Source organism: Pinus tabuliformis, chromosome 9 (assembly GCF_031772625.1).
Source record: "Pinus tabuliformis cultivar Carrire ecotype Pingquan chromosome 9, CPIR1, whole genome shotgun sequence".
NCBI classification, from domain to species: domain Eukaryota; kingdom Viridiplantae; phylum Streptophyta; class Pinopsida; order Pinales; family Pinaceae; genus Pinus; species Pinus tabuliformis.
The window spans coordinates 950,923,672-950,941,832 of record NC_142307.1 but is presented as its reverse complement, the minus strand read 5'-3'; the positions used below and the strand labels follow the sequence as shown (position 1 = coordinate 950,941,832).

The following is an 18,161-nucleotide window of genomic DNA, read 5'->3' as shown; positions in this document are numbered from 1 at the left end:
GTCCAGCACCGTCAACAGTTGGTCAACAAATTGAGGTATTTAAACACCAATAACTATCTTATCATTGAATACTAAGTATAATTATGGCATGAATGTAACAAATAGACAATTAGAGTTTGGTGTTGTGGTTGTGATATTATAATAAAGTTCTTATTGTTTTTCTCTCCATTACTTCGTGTTATTTTCCTTTCTACTCTATTGTGTGTTGTATAATATTGTATACTGCTTTGTGTAAGAATATTATTGGTAACACTTGCTTACAAATCTTTAAATTAGAACATGCACTTAGTAAGATGAATGATGCCCTTTTCCCACAAGGATGGAAGTTTTTGTGATTAAACCCAAACTTACGATAAAGCCAAAGAAGGATACCGGGAAAATCACGGTATAGAGAAATTAATTGAGGTGGCCTTGCAGACGGCCTACTTCATCAAAATGCAGATTTATCTCACTTGTTTCAATTTAAAAAAAAAGTCCCATAAACACAATTCCCCAATATAAAATGAACTTGTGACAAGTTATAGAGAGCGGGAACGAATAGGAATTTTTGGCGATATATGAAGATTTTTTCACTCAAAAAAATGTAAAGAACTCAGAACATAGAGGGAAATTGATCATATGTTTATGGCTATATTGTGACAAGTTATGTAGGGTAGTTTAGAACATAGAGGGCAATTGGTCATATGTTTATGGCTAGATTGTGACAGGCTATGCAAGGTAGTTTTTAAATATGTGTTACATAAGAATCATACTTTTGTTCTCTACACAACATGAGATTATTAGCAACATGGAGAAAGAAACAAGTATTAAATTTGGTTAGGTGTTCAAGATTTAATATATTAAAATTTAAAAATTGAAGCCCTAGAAATCAACTTTGAAAACAAGAAATGATCATAGAAGCCCCAAAAAAACCTTTGATGAGAAGTCAGTGAAATCTGTTACTTGTAATTTTGACTTTATTCATTTGTTTCCAACTTACTGATCACTTGAGGCAAGAAGAGGGACAATATGGAATCCAAAAAAGCCCACTTATATAGTCATTTTAGATTGTCTTTGCATGCTTAATAAGACAAATTTTGGACACAGGAAATAATATTTCATATGCTGGATTATTTGGAAATTTGGACAAAAAGAGTAACTCTGGACATAAAGCCAACATATTGTTGAAGAGTTGATAAAAGATAAGATGATGACTTCACCTTCCATGGCAAACATAGAATCTTTCCTTTGTCTTCATGTCTACAATGCTACATTTTTCTTCAAGGTGAAGGTAAGAGTTGCTAAAAGATAAGACGTCTACCTTTATATTCCATGGTGAAGGTAGGATCTTTCATTTGTCTTCATGTCTACTATGTTGCATTTATGTTTAAGGTTAAGGAGTTTCCAAAAGATGAGATGACTCCCTTCGCATTCAATTGTGATGATAGGATCTTTGGTTTGTCTTCATGTCTACTATGTTGCATTTATGTTTAAGGTTAAGGAGTTTCCAAAAGATGAGATAACTCCCTTCGCATTCAATTGTGATGATAGGATCTTGCGTTTGTCTTCATGTCTACAATGTTGCATTTGCTTTCAAGGTGAAGGTATGAGTTGCTAAAATATAATATGACTACCTCCACATTATGATAAGGGTAGGATATTTCTTTTGCCTTCATGTCTACAGGTTGTGCTTGCATTTAAAGTGAAAGAAAGACATGGTAATTATGTATTTAATTTCATTAATTCAGTTACATTATAGTTTGTTTATAAAAGGCTTTATTAAACCAAAGGTTAGTATGAACCATTATGAGTTTTCATAAAGTTTGCATATAAGCACATCCTCTTTCATTTTGCATATAAAGAATAAAGCTAAGAAGTTTGATTCTGGTCATTTTCTTCTTTGCATACAAAGACTATATTTTTTTTTCATATTCAGTGAATCTGGTTAGTTTCTCATTTGAAAAGACCTCCATCCTCCTCTCCATCTCACTTGTTTTGTTTAGGGATTGTTAATTTGTTTTGCAAGACGTGATTTCCTTGTTTCTCTAGATGTTAAGTGTGTGGGCAACTTCCTTTTTGAATAGACAGAGGTTTACAGTGACCTTCATAAGAGGTTTACAGAAAATACTTGGACTTTTGAGCAGAGTATCTGAATTTCAAGAACTTTCTTCAGAGTATTGAACCCTCGGTGATCCCATTTAAGAAGTCGGGTTGTTATGATAACTTGGAATGCATCTTGAATGAAATCTTAACTAAGTTTTACTTTCAAACACAAGCCAAGGACTAAATTGAAACCTAACTTCATGTATTAAAAATCTCATCCTAAACTTAAACTACCAAAAAATTTATTCCAAAAATTGGATTGCCAATGCTCCGTATATGTGCAGAGTTGTGAATTCCTCCACGGAAATGGGTGAGCGTCAATAACCTGTATGATGATTATCTGGCATAATGCTAAAAATGAAAACCAACCAAATGCTTATATCTGCAAAACTCTGGCAATTATACTGCGCAAAGTTGTCATTTAAATGTCTACTAAGTATTAAAATCAGGAATCAGCTCAATATATAGCAAATGGATTTTCAATTGGATAATAATTTGCAGCTGAATTAGGTAAAATTTTCAAGCATAATGAAAGTTTTACTATAAGCAAGTCTCATATCTTATTGTACAATTTTCCTATTCTGAACAGAGTTTGAGACCATTACCTATTCTAAACAGAGTTTCACATTGATTAATTTGAAATTTTGAGCCATTTTTAATGTCTTATTGTACCATTTTCCTCTTCTAAACAGAGTTTGAAACATTGATTGATCAGAAACCTTGAATTTTTGTTTAAAAGTAAACGCATTTTCTTTATATAGGGAAAAGAGGACACTTTATTTTCCAATATAATGTTTTTCTTAGTTTTTAATAGAAAGCTGCTTACTCATTTCAATGCTTTTTAATATACAGCTATTTAATCATTGCAATCTAAAGGAAAATGTTAAGGCAAGTTAACCAAGTGTATGGTTGATGAATCTTACCCATGTTTTGAACAGATTTCAAATCAATTTTATGGTGTGAGACAATTCAGAATAATGATTTCCCAACTCCATGATCCTCCTTTGGTTGCGCTATCAGAAATAGTACTAGTGCATCTAGCTGAGGATGAGTTTGAGGCAAAGTCCCCATTGTGATTGATGTGATTAGCTGGACTCTGATACTTGTGTTCATTACTGTAAGGTGATTCAGTTCTACCGCTCGTCCTCCTGTAGCGGCTTTTCACATAATCCTCCGGAATGAAAACGTCTGTAGCCAAATCCATACTTCTCTTTCCCGATCCTTCCTTCCAACCCCAAATCCCAAATAAAGAGAAACTTGGCTTTGAGATGCAGAGCAAGATGAACAGAGATAAAAAATGATGGCCAGGAGAGGGAGAATTATGCCAAGAATGAAAAGGAGGATGGATGAAAATGAAGATGCCCACTTGGATGGCTGGTTGGGGCTACGATTTAACCTGCAATCTGAAAAAGAGATCCGTGGGCGGGTGGTAAGAGTAGAGAATGGAATTTTTGGGTGGGTGTGTTTCTTCTTCTCAGTACTAAAGATGGTTTGAATTAAACCGGGAGCGGATCGGTAGGGTGCGTCCGCTTCTCAGTACTAAACGCGGGGTTGGAGTTGGAGGTATTAATTAGACCTGCGGCGAATTTGTGTGATAAACTTGGTGCTCGGAAGCCCATTGAAACCAAAACCACGACAGGTTTCTCGCCTGGACACAAATCCGGCGGCGTTCGTCCATACCGGTTCCGTTACCCCTACATGAGGTAAGTTTGCGGCCATAAAGATGAGAATATCAAAGCTCAAAGGCTCCGCTCTACTTATTTTTCGCTGGTCTCAAGACTCGAAACCCGTGTTTCTTTGTTTCTTCCCTGATTTTGTCGAGTCCCGTGTTTCTTTGTTTCTTCCCTGATTTTGTTTATTAGTTAGACTACCTTTCCGTTTTATTTTATTTTTATAATCGTAGTTTAATTATTTTTAATTTTGATATTTTTTTACAATATAAATTTGGGTAAATTTACTTGAAATTTAATGAAGATTTCTTAAAACTTTATATTTGATAAAGTGTGAGATTGAATTTAAAAAAGAATTAAAAAAAAAAAAAACTTGTCAAAAATTATAAGGGTAGACTATATAGGTATAACATTTTTATAAATGTTGACGAAATTTGATGGAATTTTTTGGAAATAAAATTATAATTATCAATTTTTATAATTTTAAGTCTTATGCGTTCTTGGCAGCCCTAAATCTATTTTCACCATTAAAAACAATTCAAATACGAAATCAAATACGAAATTCACACTCCAAGTGAAATCATCATCTACTTAGACAAATCCAAAAATATATATTCATATCTTAAATATATAAAAACAAAAATAAATAATTTCCTACAAACAAATCACAATCTGGGTGAAATTGTCCTCTCCTTACAAAAGTCCTAACGTTTCGAGAATATATATAAAAGAATGAGTGATTTCTGGACTTAGTGCCAAATATTCACTTGATTAGACAAGTCCATTTCTATTATATGTATATAAACTACACCATTTTAGATTAATAATTTTTTTAATAAAATAATATATATAAAAAAAAAGAATGGGTCACAATTCTGATTTGAATCTTGCCGATTAGAGAAGTCCAAAATTCTATGTTTACATTTCATATATATAAATATATAAGAATGAATACTTTCTACTTAGTGGAATGGGTAATTTTCAAATGAGTCAAGAAGTTCTTTCAATTTAATAAAATAAATTTATCTTATTTTAAATAAATATGAATATTTTTCATCATTAAAAATTATTAAAAAATATATTTTTTTTGACATTTAATCTTTGGATTAGGCTAACTGATGTAAATAGTAAAAATAAAAGGAAGTTGCAGAGCCAGAGATATTGGGAGATGAAAATAGTCTCCCTCTCCTTGTATATATTCATATTTGTTTAGGAGATGAAACCTAATAGTCTCCCTCTCCTTATATATATTCATATTTGTTAATTTTTCATAGGGCTACATTGTTCTTAATGTAAATAGTAAAAATAAAAAGAAGTTGCAGATGGAGAGACATTGGGAGATGAAACCTAATAGTCTCCCTCTCCTTGTATATATTTATATTTGTTAATTTTTCTTAGGGCTACATTGTTCTTTTCTTTGATAATTACATTTCTTCATTAACATATTAAATTCACTCCATAACATTATAACATTATTTAGATTTGCATCATTATTCATCAGCATATGGAACTATGGAAAAAGAACAATATCATCATCATCAATGGAGCAAAACATAAAGAACAATAGAAGAAAAGCATGCACACAGAGAGATGTCACGATTTGTCAGAGACCAAGGTAAAACCCACTACGGGAAAAACCCTTGCAAATTCTTCTTCTTCTTAGATCGTCATCAAATGATTTAACAAAATAGAGTACAATGATCCATATCTTCATCAATGTAACAAAACAACTAGAACATCCATGACATGACCCTAAACATGCTTGTGCTCAAAAACCCTTATTCTGAGAACTATAATGCACTGTCACTGACTGTAGTCAACTATTGAATATGGCTATCACTGGGCAGAATCTTCAGAACACTGATACTTCATCCTTTGGTCCTGGATGCTCCCTGAGACACTCTATGCAAGCGTTTGAGACTGAGTTGGACGCTCCCATGTGAACTACATGCGCCAAACTGGATTGCGGAAACCCTAGCCTCCTAAACACATCCTTAGACATTGTGTGTGTGCATCTGAGACTTCCCAGACGCACCTTTGACCACTCTGTGCGTGCATTTGGGGCCTAGAATGCTTAGTTACGAGCATGCGTTCGAGAAACAAAAACCCTAAACATGTGTGAGCTTTGACCCTATAGTTTTAGACCCTTTGCACGAGCTTTCTCCTATCAATAGAAGAGAGGAGAGAGTGCTTGATGATCGTGTCCAAAATGAGCTTGAGGTCCCTTCCATTTATAGGCTTTCATGAGTACCCATTTGATGTTGAGACCCGCCTGTGCAATTGTATATGGGAATAGGGCTGAGCTAATACAATATACATGAGTAAATAAATAAATTCAAAAATCAACTTCTGCTTGTCTAAATAAAATGATTTTTAGATCTATTTTGATCTTCTCGAAAATAAGAATTCAATGCAATGATTATCTCCATTATGTATGTTTTCCAAAATGGAATTTGACTGAAGTTATATAATTTTAACAACATTTTCTCTTAATACAAATTAATTCAAATTCAAAAAAATTTTAACAACATTCTCTCCTAATACAAATTAATTCAAATTCATGGAGTTACTCCTAGTGACATGGTATTAATTCAAATTCATGGAGTTACTCCCATTGACATGGTATTAGAGCCAAATCCAAAATTTAGCTCTTTGCTAATGTATAACTCCTTCTATTTTCTTGATTTCACTTAGAGTTGTCCCTGCTCTGTCCTTTGTCCGCCGAGTGCATACAGTTCTATGCTCCCACTCAAATTTCATTTCAGATTCTTCTTTGTCCGCTGAATGCATACAGTTCTATGCTCCCACTCAAATTTCATTTCAGATTCTTCTTGAATCTCAAATCTATATGCATCTAAGTCCATCGAGATCCATAGGCCAGAAAGGGAACGCCCTGCATTGTACCTCTGTGTTAATTCAAGTGTAATCTCTACAATGCATTGGAGCTATGCATCGAAGCAGCGTGGAATGCCTTTGATGCGCGTTGTTTTTTTGAAGGTCATGTGATGAATGGAACTTGAAGAGTTTCACTGTTGCAGAAAGGAATAACGCTTAAAAGCGTCGTTGTTGCCTTGTTATATGGTGGACGTCCATGTCTTTCGTTGAGTTCAGCATGTAACGACTGTATTAACAGTTCATTTCGGTCTCCCTACGATATCTCCTTCAAGCAATTCATTTCAGTCACTGTGTTGAAAGACGCGTTGAATTTTTATAACTGAATTGTGCATTGGTTGTGGTAAAATAATATTGAATGGTGTGATTTAAAGACCGATCATAAAGTATTGTGAGGGGTGTTTATAATATGTTATGTGGAGTTACGTTTGAAGAGTGTGTTGGAGTAGTTTTTTGAACACCATAATTTATATGTTAAAGTCGTGATTTGAAGACCATGAGGAGAACTCCTCTCATGTTATCCTCTCTACGTTAACTTATTTCTTGAGTTTTGTGAGTGGTTGATTGAACTCATGTCATGGTATGCATTTAGTTTCGTGAATGGTGGGTTGAAATCTTGTTTTTTTTTTTAAACCAAAAAGAAAAGAGAGATGAGTGGTATGTTTTAACCATGTGGATTCATGAGTTCAAAAAAAAAACGCTTTATATGAGTTGGAATTATAATACCATAGGAGCATATGGTATAAAATATATATAAGTGATATATGGTATAGGCATTAAGTTTCTCTTTTGAAGACCTTATAACATATACAGTTAAAGCCTGAGAAGATCATATATGGTGTTATTTAAATTATTGAAATAGATTATTACGGTTGTTTGAAGACAATTGCAGACATCAATTTTTTGTTGCAAATTTCTGGCCCAGATCAGTTTTTATGATGCATTCTTTAATTTCCATTGTGGGAGTAGTTCTCTCTAGCAAAGAGAACTATCATGCGTGGTCCTGGAAGATAAAACACACTCTCATTTTTAATGACTTGTGGAAAGGAGTTTGTGAAGGAAAATGAGACAATGCACCGGAAAAGCCTACTTTAGATAAGGAGCTTGCCTTTTGAGAAAACAAGAACATCAAGGTCTATGCCTTAATTGCAACATCAGTAAATGAAGAGGTGAGTCGACATATTTCTCCATTTTCAAATGCCTTTGAAGCCTTAAATAAGTTGAAGGAATTGTATGGCTCACGTTATGAAGTTGAAGTTGTTCAATTGATGATCAAGTTGTTCAATCTTGAGTTGAAAAATCATGACCCTCTTGCCTTAGCATCTGAAGTAAGATCCATTATGCATGACATAAAAGCCACCGGTGTTGAAAAAAATATTCCTCTCATAGCTTAAGTCAAGGCACTATATCCCACTTATTCACACTATCTTGAGTCATTGCAAGCAAGTGGAAACCTTAAGGAGATTACCTTTGACTCCCTTAAGAAGAAATTTTTTGAAAGAGAGAAGGATTTTGGGAAGAAGACAACTCCTCAGTCTTCTAAAGAAGTTGTGTGCCTTGCATAAAAAGAGAAGAATCATGCACAAGATTCTTCTAGAGGAAGAGGTGGCCAAAGAGGAAGAGGAAGGAAGAATTTTAGAGGCAGGGGGGCAGACATTTCCAAGGAGAAAGGTCTAATCTTCATTGCATACGATGCAATAGAGATGGACATGATGCTTCCACATGTAATTTGCCTTGGGACAGAATTGAGTAGGAAAGAAATGAAGGAAAAGGTAAAATATCTGACAAAGGGAAGGGTAAAGCACCTGAGTCCACTCATTATGTTTTGGCACATTTCAACATTGGAGTAACTGAAGACTTATTCAATGCTTCACTTGCTTGATGTAAAGATTCTTGGTTTCTTGATTCAGGAGAAACTTGCCACATGACTTTCAGGAGATATTTCTTTGAAGAATTCATTGATAATGTTGATGGAGCAATATACTTTGTAGATAAGTCGAAACTCAAGCCATCAGGGCTTAGAACCATCATGCTCAAAATGTCTTGTCTTTCAGAATTCCTTCTACATGATGTTCTATACCTCCCGGAGTTGAGGATAAACTTGTTGTCTTTGGTCCACATCCGCCAGCAAGGACACTCCATTCACATATTTGATGTCAAGGTTAAGGTTAGAAAAACATCATATCACTCACCTGTCATCACTGGGATAGAAGAAGAAAGACTTCTAAAGTTTCAAGGAAACTCTGCTCACGCACATAACTTTTCACACAATTCTGACTATGATGAAGGTACATTTCCATCAAGTCTTTTATGGCATGCTAGATTTGGACACTTGAACTATGACAACCTCCGTTTGTTGAAGAAAAATGGTGTTACTAGTTTTCCTACTATTCCTAGGAAACTTAAGCAATGTGATGCTTGTATCTTAGGAAAGCACAACAAACAATCTTTTCATGATTCTCATTCCAGAGCACATAGAAAAATTGAACTCATTCATTCTGATTTATGTGGCCCAATGTATGTTCCTTCTGCAAATGGTAATAAATATATGATGACATTTATTGATGACTACACCAGAATGTGTTGGGTTTATTTATTGAAGAAAAAATATGAAGCTTTTGAAACATTCAAGAACTTTCATGCATGGATTGAAAATGATGCACAATCTCATATTGGATCTATTCGTACTGATAATGGAAAATAATATACATCAAATGAATTTGAAAACTATCTTCGCCAACATGGGATCAAACATCAAACAATCGTGCCTTATAATCCCCAACAGAACAGAGTAGCTGAAAGAATGAACATGACAATCTTAAATATGGTATGTTCCATGATGTTTTTCAAGAATGTTAAACTGGTGTTTTGGGCTGATGCAGTTCTATGTGTTGTGTATATAAAGAATAGGTAGTCCATCTAAGACTATAAAAAAAATACTCCCTATGAAATGTAGCATGGCCACATTCCTTTGGTGAGGCATCTCAGGGTTTTTTGTTTCACTTGTTATGCCTTGAAACCCACAGAACAGAGAAACAAACTCGGTGCGAGTTGCAAATGTATCTTCTTGGGGTACTCAAATACCTCTAAAGCATACTGTCTCTATGATGAAGCGAATAAGAAGTTTATAACATCTAGTGATGTGATCTTTCTTAAATCTTTCAAGATTGACAATGTTGTTGAGCGGTAGCTTGATGGCTTGGATAGATTCGAACATGTAAAGTCTTTTCAAGAGTTTGATAATGAGATTCCACATCTTGAAGGGGGGATTCCTATACTGGATTAATATGTGGAATCTTATTTTGAATCACTCTCTCCCCCGCATGATTCTCCAGCCACTGATGACACTTTGAATGATGTGATTAAAAGACTTGGGAGACTAAATCTTGATTCAGCCCCATCTCAGTCAACTGAGCAACTTGGGCCATCTCGGAAAGGTCCTCCAAAATGGCCGACAAAGACACTTGAAAGTGTTCTTCCTGATGAGGTTGGAAATATAGGAACAAGAAGCTCAACCAGAAAAAAAGGAGGTGATGTAGACGATTCTGATTCACCTATTGATATGGATGTTTCTTACGATTGTGAACTGAATTTGTCTACAGATTTCAAACAAACTTCCTTCAAATAAGTCACTTCTCGTGATGAATGGAAAGAAGTGATGCTGAAAGAATATCATGCTTTGATAAAGAATGGCACTTGGAAGCTGATTGATCCTCCATTGGGAACCAAATCAATAGGCTACAAGTGGGTCTTCAAGAAGAAGTATAAAGCAGATGGCTCACTTGATAAGCACAAATCCAGGATTGTGGAAAAAGGTTTTGCACAAACGGAAGGAGTCGACTATGAGGAGACTTTTGCCCCCACATCAAAATGGGCTACCATTCAGACACTCTTTGCCTTGGCAGCTCAGAACAGTTGGAAAGTGCATCAAATGGATGTAAAAATTGCTTTCTTGAATGGAGATATGAAAGGGAATGTTTTTATGTCCCAACCTGAAGGATTTGTTGTGAAGGGTCAAGAACATAAAGTATGCAAGCTTGTAAAATCCTTGTATGGCCTCAAGCAAGCACCGCGAGCCTAGTACGAGAAATTGACTAAGTATCTTCTGAAACTCAATTTCAAACATTATGATCTTCATGATGCAACTTTGTTTGTCAAGAAATTTGGCAAAATAAGTATATCTCTTGTGGTGTATGTAGGTGATATTCTGATGACAGGGAACAATGAGAGTTACATTGCATCCATACAGAAGGAACTGAGGAAAGGTTTTGAGATGACAAATTTGGTCTTGGTATTGAAGTAACCCAACATCCGAAGTTTATATTCCTCTCTCAGAAGAAGTACATTGGAGATCTGTTGAACAAGTTTGGCATGACTGAGTGCAATCCTTTGACTACTTCAATGGAACAAAACTTAAAGCTCACACCCATTGAAGGAAACGAATTTGAGGATGCAACAAAGTACAAACAACTCGTAGGAAGTCTCAACTATCTGACTACGACTAGACCAAACATTTCATTTACTATTGGAATCCTATCCAGATTTATGTAAAAACATTATGAGGGTCATTGGTATGTTGCAAAAAGAGTTCTAAAGTACTTGAAGGAAACTCAAGACTTTGGAATCAAGTATACACAGGTGCGTGACTTTAGCTTTATTGGATACTCCGATTCATATTTCAATGGAGATAGAGAAACTGGGGTATCTACTTCAGGTTATGTTATGATTCTGGGATCGGGAATTGTCTCCTGGAGGTCACACCAACAATAATTTCTAGCAGATTCCACAACTGAGGCAGAATATATGGCATCAGTTGAAGCAATGAAGGAAATTGTGTAGCTCAGAAAAATCCTAGAAGATTTGCAGGAGAAACAAGTGCATTCAACTCCTCTTTTGATTGACAACACTTCTGCAATAAAGTTGGCCAAGAACCCAAAGTTTCATGATCGAACCAAACACATCAATACAAAATACCATATTATTTGATATAATTGTCAGTGTCCTATATTATAGTAGTCAAAAACAAGTTTAGTCTTTCAAATTTATTTTGGTAAATGTGTAAAGGTTTTTCTATGATCCCTTAGAGATCCAGCTATTGGCCTTTGTAAAGAATGTAAGATTTCATTATTGGTTGATCCAGTGGTTCAATTTAGTGCTCAAAATTTAAAGTATGCGACAAAGCTAGAAACTTGAACGACTGTATAGATCTCAATAATCTGAATTTACAACTCGTTTAACTCAAAACCGATATCGTATGCTCTCAATATCGAATTCTAATCGATTTTCCAAACAATTAAATTTTTTAAAAGTTGAAATTGCAGGTAAGCCCAGTCAGTAGTATGTACGTTGACTAAGAAGGTGACTGGATAGGCTAACTATGCATTTCGGACCAATGGTTTCTCGCCAAGTTTCCTTCGTTGATTGGTCAAAATTCTGTGGTTTTCGATTGGTTGTTAGTGTTTTTGATTTGGACAAATGGCGGAGGACCACATGGGCCAATGGTTGGCTGCCACGTGGCCTCCTCATACTGGTGTAAAATTTTGTTTGGGTTGGAACAGGCCTGGAAAGGATCGAACATAAGACCTATCATCGGGTAGTGCAGGGCCTTTACCACTATGCCACTTTATGTCTCTTAACCATAGAAGGATACAAACTTATTTAAAGTTTAATGCAAATCGCATTGGAGGTTGGGGTCGGGGCTAAGCCCCAGCCCTAGTCCTCACACCCTCGGAACCAAGGGGTGGGACCAAGGGCTAGGGCTTAGACCCATCCCCATGGTCTAGCCCTCCCACAAAGCCACACCACATATAATCACATCGCAAAGAACCGTGGCAGGAGCTAACAGTTGAAGCGACGACTTAGTTTGGAAAAGGGGCTAGCCTCGAGATCACATGACCCTCAATGGAACCAGGAGCACTGAGGAGTTAAAATGGGTCCATCCCCAAAGACCCAACCCTGGGTCACATTACTATTGCATGACCATGGACAGAGAGTAGAGGGGGGCCAACCCCTAGGGGACTAGTCCCAGGCCACATGCGACCCATGCAACCACAGGCGGGGGCTATTTTGAAAATTTAAGGCATGGATTTAAATCCCTCAACGTGAAATTTTAGGCACCAGGCCCAGGTTTTATGGGCACGAAATGATCGAGCACTACGTGTTGGGGGCTCGGCCGACGGTGGTGCGTGGTTAGCCATGGCCCCTAGGCACATGGCCACCATGCAACCATGATTTTCGGAACTGGGGGGTTAATGGGCAGTTTAATTGTCTAAAAAATTCACCCATCGAGCAAAATTGTAGGCCATATTTTCATGTCAATTCCAGGTTTGGGGCAATGAAGCTAGATTTGGGTCAAATTGTAGGATGACTAGCTATAGAAAAAAAACTAGAAATAAGCATAAATTTCTTAATTTTTCACCAAATAAGGTGCAGAAAGAACCCAAATGGGGATTTTTGACAGTTTTGGGTCCATTGGAGACATCATTTCTTCTATTTGAGCATTTTAAAGCCATGTAAACAGAATTTTATCACTTAGTGAAAGAGGCCATACATTGGAAGTTGGACTAGGAGATGTAGCCCAAGAAAGGAGTGAACTCCTTTATCATGTTTTGTGTTATCTGTTTTAGTTATGGTTATTTGTCTCTATTTGGTTGTTAAATTTGGTTAAAAATAATTTGTTTATGTGTTTAGTAACTTGATCCATTACCATAAACACATCTAAAATTTCACTTGCAATTTGTATATCACCTTTAGTTTTCAATTACAGATCATTTTGATATCAGAGCATCAGGTTACTGCGAACGTTTGATTTATTTGGAAGTGTTTTTCTTATGCTTACAATGCTTAAGCTTAAAAGAGGAGAAGGAGAACTTGTTGACGCAGGGTTACCCCTGCTTTACCCATAGTTTGCATGGATTATGCACATATCTGATCTGTCCCAGGAATTTTAACTCTCTGTTGAGTTAAATCTTCATCCATCAATGGTTAAGGCCCATTCATCAATTCCTATGCTAAAAGATTTATTAAAACCCCAACATAGTCTAGTCCTCCATTCAATATGCATGTATCGGGACTTTTAATCACCTCTTATCCTTCATTTAGGACTTTATTAAAGCCTTTCTTTTAAACCTTCCTATCGGGACATTTTAACCCTTCTAAACCATTTACAAAGGAATTTAACTACAAAACATACCTTTCTACCTTTATACAGTCCTTGCACGTTTCCCGATGCTACACCTTTATCGCAATCGCTCCTTCGCGGGTCACATTAATATGTGTTCTCCCATCTCCTCTGATATGCGATTAACCTCTGGATTTCCAATAACATTAACTGCACTTCATTTCCCTATCGGGTCCGCTCTCATCGCCCCTTCTCATAATCGCATGTGTTAAATCCAAGGTCTATTCCCGTGAAATATTGCGATCTAATCACATCGTTGATCGGACCAAGGTTAATTCACTTACCATTGAAACATTGCGATGCGAATAAATCCCCACGATTGATCCTTCTTCCGGTCCGATGGTCTCTATCTTCCCGATCACTAAAGCTGCTTTGACGGTTCTCTATCGTTGATCTGCCCTTAGCGGATCCAATGGTCCACAATAATATCGGGTTGACAACAAGCACGAGAGTTAACACCTTTTCAGATTTGATGAGAATTATAAACTCCCAACTTATAAAAGTTTGGGTTCACTCCTTACGGTTAACACCTGATCTATTTAACGCTCGATGACTGTAGATGTTATACCATCAACGGCTGCAACACTCTTTGATCTCCGTTGTTCACTTCTTTGACTTTACACTGCGCGATTTAATCCTGACCGCTTATCTCTTTCCATCCCATCCGTTGACATCCAAGATCCAATTGTTGAAGTGCATCAACTCTTCATCCTTTCATTCGCCTCTCTAATTTGGTTTTTCCACCACTTCTTCAATGTTTGTTGTGGTTTGGGTTTTCAATGGTTTCTGCCTTCCGCTCTCGGTTCACTTCCAATTGAGCTTAACTTTGTGATTTCTTTTATCAATGTCCTCTTGGCCTCTAATTGATCCTTCGAATGGTTCAAGGATCCACACGATCCTCTGTCTCTCCTCCTCCTTTGTATATTCGCCACGACTCCGCCTACATACACTTATTTCACAAAACTCTAGTTCACATTGAATTTATCATGCAATCACTCGAACACACATTCAAACTCAGAATTGAGTTGTGTATATTAATAAACAAATATTTACATAAAAGACTCTCTTCGGCCTGATCTTCAATGTCAGTGGCCTCTATTTCACACTCTGCCTGTAGGCTTAAATCCCACACTCTAGCTTTAATTATCTAACATTCTAACCCTTGTCTTTGCCTTTTAGGCTTACATTTATACCAAGGGATTCTAAAACCAATTCTGGTTTAGATCCATAAATTACTTAACAAAATTCCTAAATCTCTTCCTCATTCCTAAAACTCCTCTCTAATCCATAAATTCATGAACTGACTCCTAATCTAAGATTTACAATCAATTCTCAAATCCCTCAATCTCTCAACTATCCTAAATCTCTCATGTTCTCCTATATTCGAGAACATTTACAATTATGCCTCACAATATTCAATTAACTCCCTATTCTAGCTTCTCTCATTAAAATCACTCAAAACATTAATAATTACATTTAATTCACTCTTAGGAAACCAACTTCCTTGAAAACATAATACCCCTATGTCTACTAAAATACAATGGTTTTTCTTGGGTTGAATGCTCCTGCATCAGACTCCCAAAGTAGAAAATTTTCATGATCTCCTGATCATGTGTCTTCATAAGTTGATAAAAAAAAACCTCCAGGATCCCAAACTTTAGTTTGTAACTATCCAAATGCTTTGTTCCTTTGTTGCTGCTGTTCTATCTTCTTCTCCTTGTCAATTAGTTTCAAATTCTGATTGATCATTCTTCCTGCTGCTGTTAATCTCCTCCATATGGACTGTTTTATCATCAACTACCATAATTCTTCAATCTCCATCTCCAACACATCCTTGGACTGGTCTATACTTTTCCACTTACTTATTCTTCTTTCTCTCTGTTTCAGGTTGTTGCTATTGTTCGCTAACTCTTCAAACTGTTGTAGGTTACTTTCAATTTGTAGTTGCTGGTTCCTTACTTTTTCTTCTACTTTTGCTCCAACTTTTGCTCTTGCTCTTACTTTGACTCCTACGCTTACTGCCTCCCTTTCATCCTTACCCTCTGTCAATATTATCTCTGTCTACACTGAATCCTAACTTTCCAACATTCTCTCCAGCAATTGAACATCTATGTTCCATGGATTAAAGTCTTCCATAGAATCTTCTTCTTTCATCTTTATTTGGCTGCTCATCTATGCCAAATTTCCTCGAGCATCTGCAACTAAACCTGCACTCATAAAACACTTGTTAAAATAAAAAGCATAAGGCTTCTGTGCGTTATCTCCCTTTGGCAACACATTAGTATGCTGCTTTGATTTTTCCTCCTTTATCAGCACATCAGTATGCTGATTTGAGTTCCCAACAAAATTCACGAGACTGTCAACTAGTCTCTCCTCCATACCATCTGCTTCTATGATGTCTTTCTGCCTTTGTCCACTGTAGTGAACTCCTTCCTCTGCAATCACACTGTCATATTCTGAATTTCCCAGCAAATACTCCAGCAATTCAAGTTCTCTGTGACACTTCATAAGTACTTCATCATTACTTATGATTCCTGCATTTATACACAAATTATCAATCTGAAATTTACAAGGTTCAACAGTCCCAACTGTTGCTTTACATATCAGTTCTTCAGACTGAATTTCATCTCCTTCTTTCACAAGAAATTGTTCCTATGTTGTCACAGTTTCAAATATCAATGCATTATTAAGTTCTTTCTGCTGCAATAAATCACTGCTTCTCTCATTTAAGAGATATTCTCCATCCTCCTTTACTTCAGAGTTTTTATCTTCTGAAAGATATTCTCCCATACTTTTGACAGCTTCAAAAGATTGCTCATCCTCTGCAAAACCTGTAATCACATCAAAGTTATTAGATTCAACAATACAAGGTTTTACATTTTCCTTCTGGTTTGCATTTGTCCAACAATTCAGAAAGTCATCAATAATTCCTTCCTCTTCACCCATAACTTCACCTTGCTCTGGTTCACAAATGGATACTTCCATTTCCAACTCAGCTTCTCTGAGTTCTTCAGATCTCAATTGAACACCCAGTACTTGTTCAAGTTTCATCAGCTCTTCTGCTAATTGCATATTCACCTACTGACTTCTCTTCTTTTGTAGCCTCCTTTGTAATTTATGCCACCTCACTGGCTTCTTCCTCAAGACCCAACCTAATCTCTGGTTTTCCTCAAGTATCATCATCAATACATTGAGTTGTTCTTTCATTTCTGCAATTTCTTTGTCAAGCTCCTCTTGACTCATCCTCATGCCATTTGCCTTGGCATCTTCTTCCTTCACCATTCTTCTGTTGTGGTCTTCTTCAGAACCTCTGCTATGACTATCAGTAGCCATCTTCTTCTCTATCTTTGTGAGCTCCTCACTCACTTACTATGAGCTGCATTAAAGCCTCTACAACAACAAGTCCTCCCTGCTGCCACTTACCTCACCAAGCTCTCCTCACTCAGTCTTTTGGTAAGCCCTTGGTTCTCTATCTCTGGAACCTCCTTTGAGCACTCTTCTCTGCTCCTTTAGGCTTCAACTCATCTGCACCTTCTCAAGAACACAATTGTCCTCTTGTATTTCAATCACCATGAAATACTTGGTTCTGACCACTTCTTCTTTCACTTAGAAAGTCTTACCAGCTTCCTTCATTACCTCTTAGCAATTTTACCCACATCCTTTGTGGAATTTCCTTTGTGAGCTGCAACAATACCTCTGCAGTAACAAGTCTCCTTCTTGCTACATATGCCTCACTAAGCTTCTCTCCTCTTCTGAGCTCAGTCTTTTAGCATCTCTCTGGTTCTTTCCTATGGAACCAATTCAACACTCCTTTCTCTAGGTTGCTGCAATCTTCTCACCTCCTTATGTTGTTACCTGTGCATCAATATAAAACCCACACATTCTCTAATCTTCAAATCAAATTAAACAAAACATGTCATCTCATCTTCAAGATATCTACATGATCTTGTTCCACCATTTACCTATACTTTGAATGGATTGTCCTCCGTTTCTTGCATCTGCAAGTTCTGCTGCACTTTATCTCTGTGTGCCTACTATTTGTCAGATTAAAATATAATCCCCCTTGCCTGCATAAACATCTTAAAACACAACTCTGTTCTAAGTCCTTTTCTATAGAATTCCCTTATTCTGTTCTGCTATCACTTGTTCCAATAACAATTACGCTCTGATACCAAATGACACAGGGTTACCCCTGCTTTACCCACAGTTTGCATGGATTATGCATATATCTGATCTGTCCCAAGAATTTAACTCTCTACTGAGTTAAATCTTCATCCATCAATGGCTAAGGCCCATTCATCAATTCCTATGCTGAAAGATTTATTAAAACCCCAACA

At 36.5% G+C, this 18,161-nt stretch overlaps 1 protein-coding gene across 1 annotated transcript in view; it reads right to left on the bottom strand.

The window, feature by feature from the left end:
- The window catches only part of LOC149151888 (uncharacterized), a 64,750-nt gene extending 60,955 nt beyond the window's left edge, over positions 1 to 3,795 (bottom strand). Inside the window, exon 1 of the mRNA XM_089441721.1 lies at positions 3,006 to 3,795. Within this exon, the coding sequence (XP_089297847.1) occupies positions 3,006 to 3,009 (4 nt within the window). The 5' untranslated portion in view covers positions 3,010 to 3,795. The remainder of the gene's footprint in view (positions 1 to 3,005) is intronic.
- Between the last annotated feature and the right edge of the window lie 14,366 nt (positions 3,796 to 18,161).